The sequence below is a fragment of the Pteronotus mesoamericanus genome, unplaced genomic scaffold (assembly GCF_021234165.1).
Source record: "Pteronotus mesoamericanus isolate MK-2021 breed Mesoamerican mustached bat unplaced genomic scaffold, CSHL_Meso_final scaffold_1186, whole genome shotgun sequence".
NCBI classification, from domain to species: Eukaryota; Metazoa; Chordata; class Mammalia; order Chiroptera; family Mormoopidae; genus Pteronotus; species Pteronotus mesoamericanus.
The window spans coordinates 2,490,735-2,514,618 of record NW_026555302.1 but is presented as its reverse complement, the minus strand read 5'-3'; the positions used below and the strand labels follow the sequence as shown (position 1 = coordinate 2,514,618).

General features: G+C 37.2%; 1 protein-coding gene across 1 annotated transcript in view; it reads left to right on the top strand.

Moving 5' to 3' along the window:
• PLA2G4A (phospholipase A2 group IVA) overlaps positions 1 to 23,884 on the top strand; it is a 144,133-nt gene that overhangs the window by 14,563 nt on the left and 105,686 nt on the right. The window contains exon 2 of the mRNA XM_054587640.1: positions 11,954 to 12,056. Within this exon, the coding sequence (XP_054443615.1) occupies positions 12,024 to 12,056 (33 nt within the window). The 5' untranslated portion in view covers positions 11,954 to 12,023. The remainder of the gene's footprint in view (positions 1 to 11,953; positions 12,057 to 23,884) is intronic.

Genomic DNA, 23,884 nt, shown 5'->3' with positions numbered 1-23,884 from the left:
ACTGTATTTCCTGTGTTGTACTTAACATCCCCAAGACTATTTTGTAACTATTGAACTTTTAAGGTACCTTCTTTAGTTTGAAATAATGTAAGATAAGAAATAACAAAAAATATTACAGAGAATTTCCATTTAGCCTTTACCCAGATTTCTCAAATGTAATTTCTTACGTAACTGTATTACATGATAAAAACCAGGAAACTGTCATTGGTATAAAGCCACTAACTAAACTGCCATCTTTATTTAGATTTTATTAGTCTTTTGTATGTATTAGAGTTTATCCAGTCGGATAATCTTTGCCTTTTGATTACAGTGTTAAATCTGTTCACATTTTATGTTATTATAGTTAGAGTTGGATTTCCATCCTCCCTTTTGCTTTCTGTTTTCTCTATGTCCTGTTTTTATTCCTCAGTTCCTTGTTTTAAGTAGATATTTTCTAGTGGACCATTCTAGTGCCTTTGTTGATGTTTTAACCATATTTTTGAGTGATTTTCTTAGTGGTTATTCTAGGAATTATTTCTATACACACTTTAATTTATTGTAATCTACTGTATGTCAATAACTTAATTCCAGTACAATATAGAAAATTTGCTGTAATATAGATCCAATCTATCCAACCTATCTCCGCTCATTTGTGTTATATTGTCATATAATCTATATTATCTTATAAACCCAGTAATATAGTGTTGTAATTTATTGACTTATACATTTTATGTCTTTTAAAGAAGCTTAGAAAAAAAAGAGAAAAACTATATATAAAACACCTTATTTTGACCTACACTTTTACTGTTTTTTTACCTCACCTGAGGACATTTTTTCATTGCTTTAGAGAGAGAGAGGAAGGGAAGGGAGAGAGAGGGCGGGAACATCAATGTGGGAGAAACATTAATTGGTTTTCTTCTCGTATGTGTCCAACCAAGAATGGTACCTGCAACCTGGGTATGTGCCCTAACTGGGAATTGAACCTGAGACCCTTTGGTTATGGGATGACACTCCAACCAACTGAACCACACCAGCCATGGCCATATTTGCTGTTTTTAATACTATTTATTTCTTCCTTTGGATTCAAATAACTTTCGGTGTTATTTTCTTACTCCACTATAGTTTTATTCTTTTCTCATTCTTTGTACTATTATTTTCATACATAAAACATCTTTAAATAAGCCCAATGTAATTTTATAATTATTATTTTATGCAGTTGAGTTTTAAAACAGTTCAGAGAAGAAATGAGAAAAAATATTTATATTTATACCAACTTCTGAATTGTCTGTACACTTCCTTTTTTTCCCTTTCTATTTCTTTGTGTTGATTTGAGTTAACATCTGGTGTAACTTTCTTCAGCCTGAATTTTCTTATAATGCTTATCCCATAGCAAAATATTTTGTTAGTTTTTACTGTTGTGGGAATGTCTTTTTCCCCCCTTATTTTTTAAAGGATAATGTTTTTGGATGTAGTATTCTTGGTTGATAGTTTTGTTCCTTCAGCACTTTGAATATGTCATGCCACTGCCTGGACCTTTTTTATGCTGCTGAGGAGGTCCTCACTAAGTTCCTTGAGCATCCTTATAACCAGTGTTTTGAACTCTGCATCTAATAGATTGCTTATCTCCATTTTGTTGAGTCCTTTTTCTGGAATTTTGGTCTGCTCTTTCATTTGGATCATGGTTTTTTGTCTCCTTTTTTTGGCAGCTGCCCTGTGTTTGTTTCTATGTATTAGATAGAGCTGTTATGACTCCCTGTCTTGGTAGCGTGGCCTAATGTAGTAGGTGTCCTATAGGGTCCAGTGGCACAGCCTCCCTTTCACCCCAGCTGGGTACTCAAGATGCACCCTCTGTGTGCGCTAAATACACCCTCCTCTTGTAGTTGAGCCTTGGTTGCGGTTGGCAGATCAATGGGAGGGATTTACCCAGGCCTGTCAGCTGCAAGGACTGGATGTGACCACTGACCACCAACCTGCACCCTCCGTGGAGGCTCAGCTGTGCTGGGGCAGGGCGGTGGTGCTCCGACATGGTCTGTAGGTGTCCACTGGTTGTGCAGACTCTGGGGTTTCCCGGGGATGAAGGCCATCGTCAGCCCCCTCCTGTGTTCTGCTGAGGGCCACCCTGCATGAGTGAGAAGGCACTCTGCAGATGGCTGCTATTTGTGCTGGGCTTGGAGTTTCCAGGTGAAGCCAAGCTGTGAACCTAGGCTGGCTGTTGTGAGTGCTGGGCCAGGGGCCACTTAGTATGAGATATAGGGGCCAGAGGTTCATAGAAGGCCAGCTGCTGCTTGTTCGAGAGGATTTAGGATGTTGTGAAGCATGGGTCAAGAGCAACCATTCATATGGAAAAAAACACTGCTGGCAGCTTGGGTAGGCGCATGAGTTGGGTGGGACAGAGCCTCACAGGGGATCTCCAGTGCAGGGCAAACAGTGTTAGCCAGGGTGATGGAGTTTCAGATATGGCTCCCACCTGCAGGATCTGTGGCTCTGGGGCTCTGCAGGGGATGGGAGGGCTCAGAAAAGGGACGATGGCCTCCGCTCACCTTTAAGTCTGGGAGAGAGCTGCCCTCCAGCTCTCACCTTGATGCCAGACACTTCAGGTCCTCCCTGTGTGCTACTAGTACCTTTCAAACTGCTATCCCAGTGCTGGAGCTCAGAGGGATTGAGTTTGAATAAGTCTGTGTATAGGCTCTTTCAGAGGAACTGCTTGGAACTCCAGAAGTTTCTTCTACCAACTCAGTCCCTGCTTGTTTTTGCAGCCAGGAGATATGCTTATTTTCCTGGCACTGGAGCCTTGGGCTGGGGGCCCTGGTGTGGGGCTGGGCTCCCTTGCTCAAGATATCGCTCCTAAATTTTTGTCTACCACACGTGGTGTAGGTCCAGCCCCTTCCATGTCTCCACACTGCCTACTAGTCTGGATGGATATGGTTTCTTTGATTCCATAGTTGTCTGACAGTTCTGAATGATGGTCGTTCTATATTTAATTGTAATTTTGATAAGGACGTGTGAGGAGGTGGGCTGTGTTTACCTATACCACCATCTTGACCAGCAGTCTTCAGTCATGGTTTGTTTTATTTTTTTGAATTTTTAAAATTTAATCTTCATTGTATTTTTTTTTCCCTTTACCATTTAGTCCTCTTATAACCATTCCGAGCAATCACCACACTGTTGTCCATGTCCATGAGTCCTTTTTCCTTTTTCCTCAATACCTCCACCCTCTAATTTCCCCCACTCCCAGTTGTCATCTGTTCTCTATCTATGAATCTGTCCCCATTTTCCTTGTAAGTTCAGTTTGTTCATTAGATTCCTCACAAGAATGAAATCATATGGTATTTGTTTTCCTCTGACTGGCTTATTTCTCGTAGCATAATTTTCTCCAGGTCCATTCATACTGTCACAAAGGGTACAATTTTCTTCTTTTTTACTTTTAACTCCAGAATTTACATTTGGTTATTTTTTTCTAATGTCTATATCTCTTTACTGCTGTTCTCTATTTGATGTATTATTGTGTCATACCTTCCTTCAATTTTTAGCATTGTTTTCTTCAGTTTTGTGAACTTATGAGTAACAGATTCTTTGAAATATTTGCTAGATTTATAATCTGGAGACACTCAGGGATAGTTATAACTGACTACTTCCTCCCTCCCCTCCTCTCCCCTTCCCGTATCTAGGTCAAATTTACTGTTTTGTTACTGTTGTTGTTGTTGCTGAAAACTGAAAATTTTAGATTATATATTGTAGCAACTCTGGATTCTGATCCTTCTCCTGGGGACATGGGTTACTGTTGCTTCTTGTTTGTCTGAATGACTTTCCTAATCGCATTCTATGGAGTCTGTTCCTACAGTATTCAGCCTCTGTGGTGCCAGTTCAGTTTCTACTTTTCATAGTGTTTTTCTCTCTAAGCCTGGTTAAAGGGCTGCCCGTGGCTCAGCAGAGCTTACCTGTCAGCCAGTGATGGGTCAGGTTTGCTTTAACACTTCAGCAAGTAAATCTTCCACCTCTGCTGATTAATCTACTTATGGCCTGGGGAATGCTTTCAAAGTGCGTGGAATTTACTAGTCATCCCTGGTCTTTACTCTCTGAATGCACAAAGCCACATTCAGTGATTGTCTAGGCAAGGTCCTCTGAGCTCTTTTCTTGCTATGGACAGTCTTGCATATACAAAGTCTTCCAGACCACCAGGAGCAAGTGAGGTTCAGCAAGGCTCTCTCTGCTTGTCTCTTCCAGGTCTCCCTATTAAATTTCTGGCTGATCTGCCATTGTGTTGCTTACCCCAGCCAGTGTGAATCCCATGCAAACAGTAAATTTTCCTAATTGTTTGCTACTGCATCTCTATTGTTTTTGACAACGCCCCTGGACATAGAATTTTCCATGCTTTCTATCAAATACCATCTATCCCCCACCTCTACCCCTTGCCTTCTTAGAGCCGCCCTGCCTTCCAGATAGAATTTCTATCCTTTGGAACAGAGTTGGTGGTGATGGTAGGAGCAGCTTCTTGCTAAAATGTCACAGACTCCCACTGTTCTTATTCAAATTTAGTAGTTTTTGAAAAAATGCTCTTCATGTTTTGCATACCTTTTCGTCAATATCCAGAGTTGTTGTTTGTGATAACCCTGACCTCTTTCTTTAGTGCTTTTTGCAGAGAGGACTTCCCAAGCTCCTCGTTCTGCCATTTTGGAATTTGGTCCATCTGCTTATTGAACTTTAAAGTGGAAGTGTTGGCCAAGATCCTAAGATATAAGAACTAAGACATCAACTACTAAAATGAGTTGTGATACAGCCTACTCCTTCCCATTTTGAAAGAAGCAGGTGGTTGAAAACATTTTAGACGGTAAACCCCCATTCCTACTTCACAAGCGTTAAAGGGTGGGAAAGGCAGGGACACGGGGAGAACTTCGGGAGAGTTGTTGTTGTTTGTTCATTTGTTTTGGAGGAATACACTTTCTAACACCCAGTGAAGTGAGCGGTCTTTAAGGAGATTACTCGGAAAGTTTATCAGAGTGTTTAATATGTCTCCTGCTGTAAGCTGGTGTCTAGTCCTGCTTGAGAAATATAGGGGGTCATAGGTAGCAGAAGAGTGTGTTTCATTTGGCAAGTAATTGCATTCTTAGGGGGTTTTGGGAGATAGGCTACCGTTACGAGTGTTCTCCATGGATTCAAGAGAATCCTTTAGTCTTAAATTCTATACAAGATGTTCTCTTGGTAGAATGAAAGAATCTCAGAAAGAACATACTGTGTAGAGGTGGACTGCAGGATGCATTGGAGCTATGGAAGAAAGTGCAAGATCCCAGCTAGAATAGAGGTGTATTGGTACATATCAGAATAAGGGGAAGAGCCCTCGCTGGTGTGGCTCAGTGGACTGCATGCTGGCCTGTGAACCAAAGGGTCACTGGTTCAATTCCCAGTCAGGGCACATGCCTGGGTTGGGGGCCAGGTCCCCAGTAGGGAGCATGTGAAAGGCAATCTCATACTGATGTTTCTCTCTCTCTCTTTCTCCCTCCCTTCCCCTCTGTCTAAAAATAAATAAATATTTTTTAAAAAAAGAATGCAGGGAAGAGATCTCAGAATACTTTGCAAAAGCATCTAGGAGAGAAAGAATTAGCTTTAACATGTGCTAGGCTCAGAGCTCACAAAACTAGCTTGCAATAGTGCAGTGAAATAATAACCTTTTCCTCTTCACCATTTTCCAACCATAAGGGGTTAAAAATCAGAGCTGTCAAGCTTGGAAGGTAGATGGAGAGGAGAGAAGCCAATGACCTCACCCTTCCATGCAGGCTCTAGCTTGGAGAGGGGAGAAACCTCAACTCTAAACCGAGCTTAATTTTGGATGAATACATAGACACAGCATTTTAATTTCTGAATTCATTATGTGTGTGTGTAATATAATTGTTAAACAAAAAAATTTTGAGGCTGGCTGAGGTGTCAGCAAGAGCTAGCCCTGCATGGATTTAAAGAACAAAAGAGAGTTTATCTAAGATTCAGTGCCATGAGTCATTGTTTGTTTAATATCTATTTACCATGTAGTTTCTAACCTAGTAGACATGGACAGTTATTCATCTTAACCATATTTTCTGTTTTTGGCTTTGACATTGGGGGAGTATCTATCCAGGTCTTGCTGCACAATACAATAGTTATACGAGAGGGTAATGGTCAGGTGAACACAGTGGTTATGAATGGCATTGTTGGAAATGAGAAGACAGAGTTGCTGACATTTTGAGTATTAGCTTCACCCCTTCTGGAATTTCACTTGTTCTGCTTTTTATATTTTTAATTAGAGATTGGTATTTAACCTTCTTTGACATTAAGAATAGTTAGGGCTCCGGCTGGTGTGGCTCAGTTGGTCAGAACGCTGTCTTGTAACCTGAAATATTGTGGGTTCGATTCCTGGTCAGGGCACATGCCTGGCTTGTAGATTCAGTCCTCAGTCAGGGCAAGTATGAGAGGCAACCAATTAGTGTTTCCCTCTTACATGGATGTTTCTCTTCCCCTCTCTCCCTTTCTTCCCCTTTCTCTAAAATCAATGATCATGTCCTCAGGTGCAGATTTAAAAAAAAGGAATGGATAAATAGATATCAAAGTAGAATGCCAGTACTATTCTGTGAATTTCCTTCATACATAAACCTGACACTGACTAATATTTATCTATCTAGCCATCTATCCAGCAAATATTTATCCAGAAGCTACTGTATTTGAGGCACTGTGCTAGGCACTAGGGATAACTCTATGAAAAGATAAATATGGTCCTGACTTTATGCATCTTTAGTTCTCTCAGGAAAGGCAGAAAATGTATAAGTAGAATGAAAGGCTTGAAGAAGAATTATATGGTGCAAATGGAACCAGTAACAGGGAGACTATGCCTACTCTGAAGGCCATGGGAAGCTTCCCTGTGGAAGTAGCATTTTAGTTGAGTTCTGAAGCATGGATGAGTTGTATTTAGGAGAACAGTAGTTGCCTATCAGGCCCTGCAGGATCTGCCCCCCACCTCTATTTCCAGCATCTCCAGAAGCCACTTTTGCTTTTACTCATCATTCACTAGCCACTCCTCTCAATTCCTCAAAGGCCTGCCTGGAACACCGTATTCTAGACCCACTCTCTGTGGCCTGCTCCCAGAGCTCAGGCCTCAGGTTATTCTCTAGTTCTGCTTTTTCCTTGCTCCCACCACTTTTTACATATTTATTTCTAATATTTTCCTTCATTTCTTGGATTACTTGTTTTCTGACTGCCCTCTAGAAATATAAGTTCCAAAGGAAAAGGAACTGTATTGAACTCATTCAGGTTTGTCTCTTCAGACCATAGAATGCTTGACACATCAGAAGTTATGTCATCAATATTTGTAGAGTAGATGGATGGAAGGAAGAGGTGGATTAGAGCTCTGGGTGGAGGAGAGTATAGCACATCTGAAGCAAGGAAAGAAAAACAGTACAGCTGTCACAGAGAAAGAAAAGAGCAGAGTTTGGGGATAAGGCAGAGGAAGCTGATAGAAATCCAGTCTTGAAGTCTTTTAGGCCAGCATCTTCACACTCTTACTAGTCGGTCATGAAGTCAATTTAGTGGGCTGGTGCTAAATGAAATAGAACAAAAATCAGAGTACATCATTCTTAGTAAAACTATTATATCACATACATTTTCCATATTTTATTTATATATGTTTGTATATAAATATTTGTATGTTCTATTGTCATGTAAAAAGGTTTTCCTGCTTTGGTTTTTAGGAAATAGGTATGAAAGCCACAGCTGTAGACCATGTTAAGGATTTTGACTTTATAGTAAAGAAATGGGAAATCATTGAAACTCTTTTCCAGAGGATTAGGTTCCAAGATTCCCTTGCAACTGTAGACATTACTCATAGAAAGTGGTATAGCTTTTAGCAATATGTGAGCATGGGGTACAAGGCTGCATGTAATGCCACTCCTGCATTACCTTACAGTGCTTATTGAAGCCAGAAGCTATGCCTTATTCTCCTCTGCATTCCCACTGTCTACTGTACAGTAGGTGAATATCTTGCGTAAAGCCACTGTTTGTGGCCTGAAAGTCTGTAGGTCCCAGCAGATGCTCTGCTGCTCTGCCTCTGTCATTGGCACTATTTTTAAGACAGAAGCTTCTGATGAGAATAACTTCCATAGTCCAGTTTACTTTTTGAGTTTTCACTATCAATACTACCAAGTAAGGAGTTCGTAGAGCCACAAAATTTCATACTACACACGTGGATGGTTCATCATTTGCTCCCTAGCGCATTGCATAGTACATAGGATGTTGTGGGTATTTATTTGTTGAATGATAAATCCACCAAAATTTTTCCAAGTTTCCAGTCACAGCCATGATTATAGCAGACACTACATTTTCAAAGTAAATGTCTAGTTATTAGTGGTCAGTCCCTGTAATCTTGATGGGAAAAGGGAAACTTAAATGCATTGAGTGTCCCTTTTTGGACAGGTGCTTTTCACAGCCGTTAACTCATTCGTCTTCACTCCAACATTTAAGGTCGTGACAGTCACATATATAGGTCTAATGTGAAACTGGAGTTTAAAGCAAGGTCTTTCTGATCCCATATCCAGTGGTGTTTTCACCAAACTCTGCTGCTTCACTGAAGGAATCATGGTTGTTCCTCAGGCCTTGAACCCCTGATAGTAAGCAGTGCCCTGGCCTGGGCCTCTGACTGCATGGGCAGGTCAGCTTCTGGAAAGAGAAGCGGGACCGCAGGGATGACTTCAGACCCAGGCGCTGTATGTGGCCTATTCGGTGCTTGAAGGTAGGATCCAAATTAAGAAATTACTTCACTTCCAAGGGGTAAATAGGAGGGATGTGGAATGTTAGTGAGAAAGAGGCAGGCAGTTTTCATACTATATAACCTAGAAGAACATATTCCACCAGGAGCTCTAGCGTATGGGCACTGTTATGACTTGAGGGCTGATGAAGGTGTGATTGGCGTAAAAACAATAGCCATCCTGGTAGGGTAAGTCATTGCTGATTCTTTTGAACAAGATGTAACAGAAATACCTTAGGACATTCTGATAATGAGAACTGCGAATAGTTAACATCGTATTATCTGATGTAGATATACATTTCTTACATTGCAAATACAAATGCCAATTATTCTATTGTAGCTTTGCTACAATACTTCTTATACTTTTGTGCCTTTAATATGAAATTGACTTAGTTGCAAGAATCCTTGGCCCCTAATCAAAGGCACAGTATAGGAAGGTGGTAAATAAACAATCAAGTTTGTATTATGTTCATATGATGTTTGTCATATGACAGTAACTAGGGGGAAAGAATAAGACAGAAAAGAGAAAACTCATACCAGCATTGATGAACAGAGCAAGGTGATGTAGAAAAACCAGAGAGAAATAAAGACAATGCAATTTATGGATGAATAGAAAATGAACTTTCTTTTACTTGGTTAAAATGCTTTAGGTTAACTGGGCTTAAAAATTGTTTCTCTTGCTTGATATTTATTCACTCACCAAATATGTCTTAATTGACAATGTGTACCTACACAGGAGCGGGGAATATCACAAGGAATAACACACACACAAACCTGCCTTCATGGAGTTTATGTTCTAATTAAGGGAGAAGAGAGAGAGAACAAGGAAAAGTATATGATAGATGTAGATGGCAATAATCAAGAAAGCAGGGTTTCTAGTAAAATAATACAGTCAGGGAAGACTTCACTGGGGAGATGATACCGCACTAAAGATCGGAAAGTGAATGACATTCAGAGACAGAGCCAACCACAGTAACAGAAATGTAATAACTAAGCATATTAGTTATTGGCTGATGTTAAAAACAATTTTTTAGTAGGCTTAAAATAAGCAAATGCAAGACAAAGATTATGGCAATTTACTATAATAAAGTCACACTGATGGCTTGGCCTCATGTTGATTTAAAAAACTGCCTATATTTTCATCCTGATGAAGAAGCACTATGAGAAGATAAAAATAATCGAGGTTTAGAAGCATAAGAAGTGATATACGTGATTAAAGTAAATGTTTTATTTTAAAAATAGCTTCCCCCCCACCCCCAGTCAAAAGAATGATCCTTGATGAGGCAGAATGAAGAAGAGGGATTGTCATTTATATAATTTTTAAGTAGGGGGCTATGGGTGACTTTTACCTTTCTAATAATATATATTTTTAAAGATTTTACTTATTTATTTTTTGACAGAGGGAGAAGGGAGGGAGAGAGAGAGAGAGAAACATTAATGTGTGGTTGCCTCTCATACACCTCCTACTAAGGACCTTGCTCACAACCCAGACATGTGACCTGCCTGGGAATCAAACTGGCAACCCTTTGGTTCACAGGCCGGCACTCAGTCCTCTGAGCCACACCAGCCAAAGCACTTTCTTATAATATTGATTCATATTTTTTTACATTAAAATGATAAAACATCCTGGGTAGAAATAATTTCAAAAGACACATCTGATAAAGGGCTGTTGTTCAAAATATTTTTTAAAAACTCTTAAAACTCAATAAGAAAACAAATTACCTGATTTAAAAAATGAGCTAAAGACTTTAACAGACACCTCACTGAAGAAGACATTACAGATCGCAAATAAACATATGAAAAGATGGTTCACATCATATGTCATCAGGGAATGAAAATTAAAACAGCAATAAGATACCCCTACACACTTACAAAAATGGCCAAAATCTAGAACGTTGACAACATCCAATTTTGGTGAGGATGTAGAGCAACAGAACTCTCATACATTGCTGGTGGAAATGAAAAATGGTACAGCCACTTTGGAAGACAATTTGGCAGTTTTATCTCATAAAACTAAGCACACTCTTATACAATCCAGCAATCCCGCTCCTTGATACTTAGCCAGAGTAACTGAAAACTCTCTTCACACAAAATCTTGCACACAGATGTTTATAACAGTTTTATTCACAATTGCCAACATTTTGGAGCAACCAAGACTCCTTCAGTAGGTGAATGGATACATAAACTGTGGTACCTCCAGAAAGAGAACATTACTGGTAGAAGGAAATGAATTATCCAGCCATACAAAGACATGGCAAAAACTTAAAATGTATATTACTAAGTGAGAGGAGATAATCTGAAAAGGCTATTACAACCATATGACATGCTGGAAAAGATGAAAGTGTGGACACAGGAGAAAGAGGGGAGGTTGCTAGAGATTGGCAGGGGGTGGGGGACAGTGAGGGATGCCTAGGAAGAGCACACAGGATTTTTAGGGCCGTGCACACACTTTTATGATACTGTAATAATGGTTTCATGCCATCATATATGGTCAAAACCTATAGAATATCCTACTCCAAGTGAACCCTAAGGTGTGCTATGGACTTTGAATGATTGTGTTGATGTAGGTTCGTCAGTTGTCACAAATGTATCACTCTGGTGGGGGATGTTGATGATGGAGAAGGGTAGTAATTGTAGAAGAAAATCAAAGGATAGAGAGGGCTTTTTTTCATTAAAATATTTCTTTCTCAACTGCTTCCAAATTAAACTGGTTCCTTAGTATGAGCAAACATTTCTTTTAAAATGTCAGCATTAAAGTTGAAATTCAATATGAATATATTTTTTAAATTCTTAAATAGCTATGGTGAAAAACATCCCCTTCTTATTGTGAATTTGTGTAATACTGACCCAACTGAGATAACTAACAATGGCATGTGGCTTTTTATTTATAAATAGTACAAAAAATTTTAATTTTCCGTAATTTCAATGAACTTCTCATAAAACACTTGGCAAATGCAGAAAACCCTGGAGTTGCTTAATAATCACTCACAGAATAAATTTGAACAAATAAATATAGAAATTAAACAGTACTACCAAAATATGTTTGTCCTTTCCCTAAGTTCTATGTGTAAACCAACATGTATAAACAATTAGGAACTCAGTCTATCTGGTCCCCTTGGGTAGGCTTTTACATCTAAAGGTTCATACCCATCGTCTTTGGAATCTTGGAACTACATCCAAGAGGGAGCGTAACAATGATTGTTTATTTTGTAGGTTTTAACAAAGCCAGAGCGCCAGAGAAGACCTTTGAAGTGTGAAGAGATTTCCTGTAACTGCAACCAAAATGTCATTTATAGATCCTTATCAGCACATTATAGTAAGTCATTTACTGTTTATATATTCCTTCTTGGAGGAAGGCTGGTATACTTCTGTGCATGGGTATTGCTGGTGTTGCTTGTAAAGTAAAACTTTATGACAAACCCTGGATGTTTTTAATGAAGCGCATGTGAACTTAATGTGGTACAAATAGGCTATAATATGTAACTAACCCATTTATTCTTTTTATAGTTATAATAAAACTAACCCATTTATTCTTTTTATTACTGCAAGTGTCCAGAAAATGAGGTACTCAGAGGGGGAAAAATAGCAAAACATCTGCAACAGTATTGAACTTTCATGGAACTATAAAAAAATGTAGTAATCACCTAGCGATTATAAGTCTGCATATCCTTCACATGAATTGGTAAAGAGAAGATAAAAGAACTATTGAGTTGAGGAGTGTATCTTGGTACACATTTTCAGGGTAACTGACTCTGTAAACTTCCCCTGTAGTTAGAGATATTTAAACAAACTTTTCTATGGAGGGTTAACTTTTGCTAAAGAGTAATTCAAATTTTAGGATGTAATTTTTCAAACTCCATTAGAAATATGCATTTTCTCCTGTGATAAAAATTTTTAAAAAGCGGAGGAGAAATGTCTTTGCTGCATTTAATACTAGAGATCTAGTTAGGTCTATAGAGACTAGAAATAGTTTTTATGGATATTTAGGAATAACCCACAGTCCCATTTTTACTTAAAATGAAACACTGTTCTTTAACTCCACATCCCTCTCTAGACACCGTCCTCCTTCTTCCCCTGCTTGGGTTGATGTGTCAGGATTCTTTGCAGATTCTTCCCCTCCGTTCACAGCGTGGATCACTGAAAACCGGTCTCAGCTCTTCCACTTCACAAACAGGTCTCATTAGGGGCCTCTTAGGTGTTGAATCCAGTGGACTCTTTCGTCCGTCCTGCCTGCCGCTGCTCATTCACCAGTTCTTCAAAATCTTCTGTTTTCTTTGGTTCTGTTTCAGATTTCTCACGTTTAGTTTCTTGCTGTTGATTCCTTCTCAGTTTTCTTTGAAAGCTTCTCTGTCTGCTTGACTTTTTAATACTGAAGTATAACATACATAAAGAGAATACATTTTAATTGTTCAGCTTGATGGTTTTTAACATATGTATTCCGCACATGAAACCATCCTCCAGATAAAAATATGCAACGTTATAAGTACCCCCCAAAAGGTGCTCATGTCCCTTCCAGTCAAACCCCACAAAGGTAACCAATATTTGACTTCTATTACTATAGGTAAGTTTTGTCTGTTCTTGACTTTCGTATAGATGTTTGCATTCAACGTTATGTCTGTGAGATTCACCCATGTTGTTGTGAGTAGCAGAATTTTACACTTCTGCATTACCATGTAGTATTTTATTATTTCAATATAATGCAAACTGTTTACTTAGTCCACTGATAACTGCCAGCTCCTCACTGAATGGCAGTGGTGCCTTCGCTCTAAACCAGGCTGTCACATGTGTATATGACTTGAGTTCTCTTCTGTTCTGATAGTCTATTCGTCTGTGTTTGTGCCGGTACCAATCTGTCTTAATTTCTCTAGCTTTGAAATGTGTCTTTACATATGGTAATGGAAATGCTCCAGCTTTTTCTTCTTCAAGGTTTTGTTGACTATTTTCTATCCTCTACATTTCCATATAAATTTTGAACTCAACTTGTCAATTCACACACACACACACACACACACACACACACATATGCACACACACTGCTGTGATTTTTATTAGTACTATCATAAGTCTATAGATTAATTGTGGGGAGATGATGCTATAACAATATTGAATCTTCCAGTTCATTAGCAACTCATGAATCTAATCCAAAACTAATATTACTTAGATCATCTTTAGTTCTCTCAGTAGTGTATTGTAGTTTTCAGTGAGAAACTTCTTGTATCTTTTTATAGATGTATTTTTAAAAGGTTTTATTTATTTTACTTTTTAGAGAAAGGAGAAGGGAGGGAGAAAGGAAGAGAACATCAATGTGTGAGAGATACATTGAGCGGTTGCCTCTTGCACACTCCCAAGAAGGGACCTGGCCCACAACCCAGGGATGTGCCCTGACTGGGAATCAAACTGGCAGTCACAGGCTGGCACTTAATCCACTGAGCCACACCATCCAGGGCTAGATGTATTTCTTGATAGTTGATGTTTTAGTGTCACTGTAAAGGTAATTATAAATTTTATTTTCCAATTAGTTGTTCCATTTATATGAAAATTGACTTTTTGTAGATCTAGTGAACTTATTACATTTCTTTATAAGTCTAGTTATTTGGGGATTCTTTTGGGTTTTTAGCTTATACATTCCTCTTATCTGTTAATAATGCTAGTCTTACTTCTTCCTTTTTAATCTTTAAGTCTTTGTTTTTTCTAGCTTAATTAATTTTTGACTACCTGTTTTAGGTTTAGCCCATTAGTGTACTTTGGAAATGTCATATTTTCATAATTGCTCAATTAAAAATATTTTCTAACTTTTATTGACTTATTCTTTGACACCTGAGTTACTTAGACTTGTGTTTCTTAATTTTCAAGTATTTGGTAAGTTTTTTTAGTTGTTTGTCATTGATTTCTAATCTAATTCCACTGTGTTCAGACAATATACTCTGCATGATTTTGTTTGTAATAGGTTTATGCATGATTATGGCCCAGCATATTGTCTATTTTGGTACATCCTTCATATACAACAATACAATTTTGAAGATATGTTATTAGTGCATATGACTTCTGAATTGTATATATTTCTATTTAATTGATCATCATTATATAGGCCCCCCTTTTTTACCTCTAACAGTGACTTTAACTTTTACTTTGTCTCTTATTTATATAACCCCTTCTAGTTTTTCTGGTTACTATATGCATCCCTTTACATTTAATTTGTATTTTTACTTCTACTTAAAGTGTTGTTCTTGTGAAAAGCAAATAGTGAGTTTAAAAATCAGATAACTATTGTACTCTGAAACAATATCTTACTTACCTTTCACAATTATGATTTTTCTATAGATGAATTTAAACAATGAAAGTATGTTCTTTTCAATTGTTTTTTCCTCTTAAGTTCCTGTATCTTATGTACAGATGAGTTTTTCTCATCCCATCACCTCCAGAGAAGTATGCAAAAGCCACATATCTGTATCACATTTTCTTGACCTTCCCCAGCACTGGAGTTGACACTGAATCAGTATTTCAATTTGTAGCCCCTTTAAATGCAGAGATCCTAAGAGCTTTGCAGGTTTGTTTATTCTTCTTGTTCTTGCTGCACATGTATGAAAAACTGTGTGCTTGTGTGTGTATATATTTTTTTAATGACAACATTCCCTGCTATAGTTTTCACAGAAAGATACTTCTCAAAATATATGCACAAGCACACTCAACACAGAACAATTTTTGTATAAAGAAAAGATGGGGGAAACTAGGCCAGCTAGTTAGTAGTGAACAGTGCCAGATGGGCCAGCACGGTCTGGGCTGCCCCAAGGCACAGAAATTAGACTCATGTTCATACATGTGATGTAGTCACATGTTGGAAAACCCCGAGGGCTAATGTAGCAGATTCAGCCAGCAAGTTCTCTTGCTCCCAGTGGTGCCAGCTTTTAACAGTGTGGTAGAAAAATGGAGCGATAACTATATGGCAGAGTTCAGTTTCCATACATCTAGAGCTGTTGTGAGGTGTTTTCCAATAAAGAATATTTGTGTCTCCAGAACTTACTGAGGTTTTTCTTGGGCCAGGGAGACATCAATTTTACAAGGATAGATCAAGTATAAAACGTTTATAAAAATTTCCATCTTTTTACTCTGAAAATATGAGTCACTTTCCTGGAGTGAAAAAAAAAAATCCACACCTCTTCCCACCATCTAAGAGCCACAGAGGGGCATACTCCACATCCATAGAAACAAGGGCTGTCTTCACATTAGAGACAGCCAGCCACAGGGGTATGCTAGCTTGACCCCTTGCTTAAATACAGGGAACTTTGAAAAATGTCATCCGAAGATGACGGGAAAATTTACCAAAAAAGTACAAAGATACTATTCTAGATTATTACGGTAACAGAGGGGGGAAAAACACTAGGTAAGTAATCAAAGAACCAGTGTTCTTGTGGTAGGTTCAGGCTTTAGCTACGTGCTTGTGGGCACTTACGCTCTGAGTTTTAGCTGCTTCACATGGAAAACAGGGTATGAATGGTACCTGCTGTGTCAGTGTCATGGGGCTTTTATAAAAAAATAGTCACCTGTACAGAAGTAGTCTCTAGAAACTTAATAAGGTAAGATGTTCCCAGGAAATTTCAGAAGATGAGACACAGCTACTGGGAAATCAAAAACATAAAAATGACAGAACTGCCATTAAAACAGCACGGTCCACAAACTAATAATGAAGTTTTATGGCCATAGTAGATTTTTCTGTGACTACTAACAAATTCTAGAAAATTGAGGACGAGAGTGGTTAAGTGATAGTCTTCACACCTTCCCTGATACCAGCCAGCCCTGTCCTAAGACTCTAACCTGGGGCCAAAGTCCGCATATTTCAAGTATGGTCTGCGTTTTTGCTTCTTTACCATGAAAACATAGGTCAGAAATCCCTAGAAAGTCATGAAGTTTACCTTTCAGTTCTTAAATTTCTATTTGGTTCTTTTTAAAATCTTCCCGGCCAAATTTTAACAGTTTCCAGTTCCATACAGTCATACTTGAGCTCGACTTCTATTTCCTTGAACTCAAATGGCTGTTTCATGGATGGGTCTGTTTTTGTGCCCGTTATTAATTGTGCTGGTTTGTTGTCTTGGGGTCATGCCTTCTGATGTCCCTGATTATCTTTGATTTTGCTGAACATGACCATGAAAAATTATCTGCACAAATAATTCTTCAGAGAGATTTTTATTTGCTTCTGTCAGGTTCTTAGGGAAGCTAGCTCTCTGGGATACATGTCACTCCAGTTTTAAGTTAGTTGTTTTCTGGGCTCCCTAGATGGCAGTAAAATGGGCAGCTCCATGGATGGGCTGTTCATACTTATTCCTACAGTACATCTATGGAGTTTTCAACTTGAAACAAGGGGGTGGTGTACTTACCTTTAGAAGGCTCACATCCTTCAAAGCTACTCAGTCTCTATGCCTCCTCTTCTCTGAATCATCAAATGCCCCTTTAGCAAAGTGGCACTCACCTTTCTGGGTTTCTGTGTTCTCCTTGATTTCTTATTTCCGTCCTGGGGGTTAAGGCCTTCCTATCTTGTTAGTTTTTTGTTACCATATTAGTCAGGGTCCTTCAGAATAACAGAATTAATGAGAGGTAGATAGATAATGTACATACATACGTATTTACATACAAAATAATGTCTTAATTCATTAGAGTTGCTGTAACAAAATACCACAGAATGGAGAGCTTAAAAAACCACATAAATTTATTGCTCAAAGTACTGGAGGCTGGGAAGTCCAACATCAAAGCATTAGCGTGGTTACATTTGGTGTGGCTCCTCTTCCTGGTTCGCAGCTGCTGTGTCCTGACAAGCTAGCGATCTCTCTGGATTCTGTTTTATAGAGTCACTAATTCATTCAGGAGGGTTCCTTGCTCCTTCAATGCTCTTGTTAATACCCTTGTGACTTTTGTCTGTGTCTTTTAGTTGTGAATCTTTCACTTACTGTTTGATGAAAAGGATAAGTAAGACAGCGAGAAGGTTTTTTAAAAGTACCTTAAAATAAGAATAAATTATCCAAAATAGCGTCTGTAACTATACCCGTATTTCCAAGTCTGTTGGATCTACTGGACTTAACATTCACATCTGAACAGCATCAATGCGAAAACATTTTAGATTTTAATGAACATGACATATCGCCCAGGTCAGTAATTCTAAATCAAAAGGATCTTTGTATCCAAGGGGTCTTATTTTTAAAAAATTTATTTTCTGTTTTTTAATTTTTTTTGTTCAAATACATTTGTCTCCACCTTCCTGCCACCACTTTCAATCTGTTCCCACTTTGGCTCTGTCCATGGGTCCTTTATACATATTCCTTGACTTGACTCTTCCCTTCCCTTTCCCTGCTTCCCACCCCCCGCCTTGAGTCTGTTGGTTTCTTTTTTCTTTCAGCATTGCTGGTTATATTTTCCTTGCTTGTTTGTTTTGTTGGTTAGGCTCCACTTATAGGTGAGATCATATGGTATTTGCCTTTCGCCCCTTGGCTTATTTCACTTAGCATAATGCTCTCTAGTTCCATCCATGCTGTCATGAAGGGTAGTAGTTTTCTTTTTCTTTCTGCTGCATAGTATTCCATTGTGTAAATGAACCATAGTTTTTCGATCCATTCATTTACTAATGGACACTTAGGTTGCTTCCAGCACTTGGCTATTGTAAATTGCACTGCTATAAACATTGAGGTGCATAGGTTCTTTTGATTTGGTGTTTTGGGATTCTTAGGGCATAATCCCATCAGTGGAATCACTGAGTCAAAAGTCAGTTCCATTTTTAGCTTTAAGAATGTAGGAGGACAACTTTTCAAGTGCACATGCTACTTCATGTGTTCTAAGGAGGACTTTCAGGGGGGCGAAGGTGTATCTACACTTCACTGTCCTTCACTCAGCCATGATTATTCCTGGGAGAGTGTAGATTCTTCAGGGGTATCAAGGAAGGAAAAAAAAAAGCTGGTATTCAAAAATTTTTTTTTCCATGGTACTATGGCTACTTAATTACTATCAGACTAGAATTTGTATCTCAGTTAAAATTTAGGTGCTAAAATTTTGCATGATTGTTTTATTTTAGGTATTTTGAAGGTAAATTGTCATTGTAAGTTCATGATGAATCATTAAATGAGTATTTTAGACCCACACTGTCATCATCAAATATTACTTTGTTTTAGTTTTACTGCTAGAGCAGCCCGGTAATCCTGATTAAAATAGGACATAAAATCTCCTAATTTCAGTGAAAAGAAACTCTGTACTTAATTTAATTTTTAAAGACATATATTATAATATGTTATTACCGTCTTTTATTGTGGAAAGTTTTTTGTTCACAAAGGAAAAGAAACTCAAGACATTTCTGATTATGATTTTCTTTCAATGATGTATATTTGAACTAACAAATTCTGTTGCAAATTTAGGTGTTCTGGACATTAGGATTATTTGTAGATATAGCCAACCCATGACAGATTTGTTAAAGCAAGTTTAGATAGCACTGGAGATTGCAAGTATATAAAGTGATTGCTTTTATAAAAATGTGGGAGGATAGCAGCACACTGCCTGCACCTCGTAAATGTATCAGAATGAAACTCCACACACCACAAAGTAAAACCAAAAATAAGCATCTTATTTTAAAGTATCATGACTCTTGGATAATGCCAGTGCGCAATGGGTGGAGGAGGGCAAAGCGGGGGATGGGGCATCTGTATTAGTGTCAACAATAAAAATAAAAGGCAGAGAAAAAGAAATAAACCATCATTATTTGACAAAAAAATTTAAAAGGAAGAAGAAAAAAACATTTCTGAGCCCTGGCCGGGTAGTTCAGTTGCTTGGAGCGTCATCCTGATGCACTGGGGTTGCAGGTTCGATCCCCAGTCAGCAGGCATGTGGGAGTTAACCAAAGAGTATATGAATAGTGGAACTGCGGGTTAATGTTTCTCTTTTTCTCTCTCCCTTCCCCCGTCTCTCTAAATCAATCCATGAAAACATTGTAAAATTATTCCTGAGATCTCTTTGAAGTGCCTGTTGCTGATTGTGGTGATCACAATCTCTGTGTGCAGTACTGAGATTTCTATACTCCTTACCACACTAGCAGTCTTTAGTTTTAATTTGAGTTAAAAGTAGGTGATGGCAATTGAATAGAGGAAGAAAAGCCTTGCATGCAGAATCTACCTTCATTCTCCATCAGATTTGTTTTGTGGTTGTTTCTTTGGTTCTTTTTCTAACAGTAGAACTTTTAACAGATTAGGACAATCATCAAATTGGGTTTGTACAAATTGACTGATCCTTTTTTTCAATGTGCAATCATTTTAGTTACATATGTTGATATAATTCTTCAGAATTTAATAAAGTAGCTGTTTTCATATTGACTGGGCTATTGTAATATTGAAAAGAAGAAGTGTTGTGATTTTCACTATGGAAAATATTATAGATGAAGAAAGACCCTCAAATTAAGGTAATCCAAGACCTGAAGGCAAGGCTTAGTTTTGGTGACTAAGTCAGTATATTTGACATCTCAATTGGAATATGGCATCGTTTTTTGGGCTGAGTCATTAGTTACCTTGGGAACGCTGGTTGTGGATTCTGTAATATCATTTCCTCTGGCACCATCCTGGAGACAGAATGAAAAGTCTCCTATTCAAGTCAGAAGCTAGCCCTGTTCATACTAGTTTGAAATTTTATATGATACTGGCCCTGGGAACAAGGCAGGGGATTATCAAAAACTATTTAGATAATCATTGCTTGAAACTGAGCCCTTTTCTCCAAGAATTTGCATGAACTTTATAGATAGATACTCTCTTATTAATCATTATAGCTTTTAAAGATTGGCATGATTCTGACACTTCTGTTTCAAAAATAATTTACAGGTGATTTGAAGATTTATGATGTTTCCAAAATGAACTTGTAAAAAACCAAGAGAGAGTTGGTTTGCTCCTTAATTCTTGTGAACAGTATGGCATATCTCATTCATTATATGAGCAGTTAAGAAGACAGAATTGAGACCAGTGGAAATAAAAGCAGATTAAAATGTAGAGCTGAGTGACAAATGAAATAATCCAAAAATAGAGTTTAGATTAACCACAGATATAATAGACCAACTAGACTGTAACTTTCTATATCACTTAATAAATAGGAACAGTCTTTTTTTTTTACCATTAAAGATATTGGTATTTGTGTTATTATTCTTTGTGCAAGTAAAGGAATGTAGAAAGAGTAAAATATTGGGAACAGCAAGAGTGGATTCTAATTCAAATCTAACGTTCACTATTTATAAGATACCGGGAAATTAACTAATTAGAATCTCACATTACTCATCCTTAAATATAAGTAATAACACCTGATTTATAGGGTTTGGGGAAGGAAAATTAAATAAGAATTTGCATCTAGTAGAATGTCTACCATACAGTTTATACTCAGTGAATCCTCATAATAACAATATCTTTCTCAGTACAAGATGTTAATAAACATTTGACGTATGAGAGCTTTTGCAACAATTTGAAATATTGTGTTAAATAATAGTTAAAACTATTGCTAATAATTTCTGTGACATGGGAATTTTTGACCTTTGGAAACTCATGTGGTATTAGAAATTCTTGGGTATGGAAAAAGATCATAAATAATTTTGGGTGCTGTGCTATTACATATAATAATTATTAGTGATTTCTCTTTAGTGGAGAAAGCTAATCTCTAAATTGGGTCTCAGAGGAATCTACTTACTCTCTTTCAAGCCCAGATATCACTTGTCTAGAATCTTTTGTTATTTTTTGCATGCGTACGTCTAATTGTTACAACATCGTTTGTTGAATAGACTATGCTTTCTCTATTGTATTGTGCTTTGCTCCTTTATCAAAGATCAGTTCACCATATTTGTGTCACTCTATTTCTGGGGTCTCTGGTCCATTCCATTTGTCTATTTGTATACAATTTAACCAACATCATACTGTTTTGATTCATGTAGATTTTTAATAAGTATTGAAGTCAGGTGGCATTAGTCCTTCAACTATGGTCTTTTCCTTAATATTTTGTTGGCTATTTTGGGTCTTTTGCCTTTCTGTATAAACTTTAGAATCAGTTTTTTGATATCCACAAAATAACCTGCGGAGATTTTGATTGTAAATGCACTGAATCTGTGGATTAAGTTGGGAAGGAGTAATATCTTGACAATATTCATTCTTCTATCCATGAACAGAGAATTTCTCTCTATTTATTTAGATCTTCATTGCTTTCATTCACTAGAATTTTGTCACTTTCCTCACATAGACCTTTTACACTTTGTAAAGATGTGTAAGTGTTTCGTTTTGTGGAAGGGTGCTAATATAAATGGTATTATGTTTTTAATTTCAAATTCCACTTACTCATTTTTGGTATATAGGAGATTGCATATTAACTTTATATTTTACAACCTTGCTATAATTACTTATTAATTCCAGGAGTTTTAAAAACCAATTCTATTGGGTTTTCTACATAGACAGTTATGTCATCTGTGAACAAAAACAGTTTTATTTCTTCCTTCATGATCTGTATATATTTTATTTCCTTTTCTTATTTTATTGCATTAACTATGGCACCCAGTATAATGCCAAAAAGGAGTGGTGAGAGGAGATGGCCTTGTCTTGTTCCTGATCTTTGTAGGAAAGCTTTGTTTTATACCATTAAGTATTGTATTCGCTGTAGGCTTGTTATAGATACTCTTTGTCAAGTTGAAGAAGTTCCATCTATTCCTAGATTGCTGGCAGTTTTTATCATAAATAGGTGTTGAATTTTGTCAAGTAATTTTTTTTTGCATCAACTGACATCAGGTGATTTTTCTTCTTAAGTCTATTGATATGATGAATTATATTAATCGATTTTCAATGCAGAACCAGCCTTCCATACCTGGGATAAGTCTGGCTTGGTTGTAGTTATTATTTCTTTTATATATTGTTGGATTTTATTTGGTAAATTTCTTGAGAATTTTTACATCTGTGTTTATGACAGATATTGGTCCATAGTTTCCTTTTCTTGTAATGTCTCTTTCTGATTTTGTTATCATGGTAGTACCAGCTTTAGATTATGAGTTAAGAACTATTTCCTTTGCTTCTCTCTTTCGGAAGAGATTGAAGAATATTGGTGTAATTTCTTCCTTAAGTGTTTGGTAGAATTTATCAGTGAATCCATCTGGGCTTGATGCTTTCTGTTTTGGAGGATTAAGTATTGATTCAATATATTTATTGCTTTAGGTCTATTCTTATTGTCTTGCTACTTGTGTGACTTTTGACAGATTATATCTTTCAAAAAATTGGTTCATTTAATCTAGGTTATCAAATTTTGGGCTTTGAGTTGTTTCCTTAATATCTTTTCAGTGTCCATAGGATCTGTTATGAACATCCCTCAATCATTTATATTAATTTATGTTCTCTATCTTTTTTTCTTATTTACCCAGCTAGAGGCTTATCAATTTTATTAATCTTTTCAAATAACTAATACTTGGTCTCATTGATTTTCTTTATTGATTTTCCATCTTCAATTTTATTCACTTAGGCTCTAATTTTTACTATTTTTCTTCTGCTTATTTTGGACTTAACTAGTCCTTTTTCTTTTTTCCTAAACACTTGGATGATATTTTATATATTTTTTATATAAAAATATATTTTTATATATTTAAAAGATGTGTGATATATATTATTTAATGCCTTAAATTTCCTACTAAGCATTACATTCACTGTATTCCCCCAAATTTTGATAAATTGCAGTTTCATTTCCATTTAGTTCCAAATATTTTAAAACTTCTCCTGAAACTTCTTCTTTGACAAATGTGTTATTTAGAAGTATAATATTTAATCTCTAAGTACTTTGTGATTTCCAGCATTCATTCTTTTATTGATTTCTGGTTTAATCTACTGTGGTGTGAGAGACACTGTATGAATGTTCCATGTGAACTTAAGAAGAATGTGTGTTCTGCTATTGCTGGATGAAATAGTCTACAGATGACAATTATATCTAGTTGACTGATGGCGGCATTGAGTTCAATTATGTCCTTAATGATTGTCTGCCTGTTGGATATGTCCATTTGTGATAGAGAGGTATTGAAGTCTCCAACTGTAATAGTGGATTCTCTCCCTCCCTCTTTCTCTCTCTTCTCTCTCTCTCTCTTTTGCTGGGGTAGGGGGGTGGGTAGAGCCTGCATGTGAATTT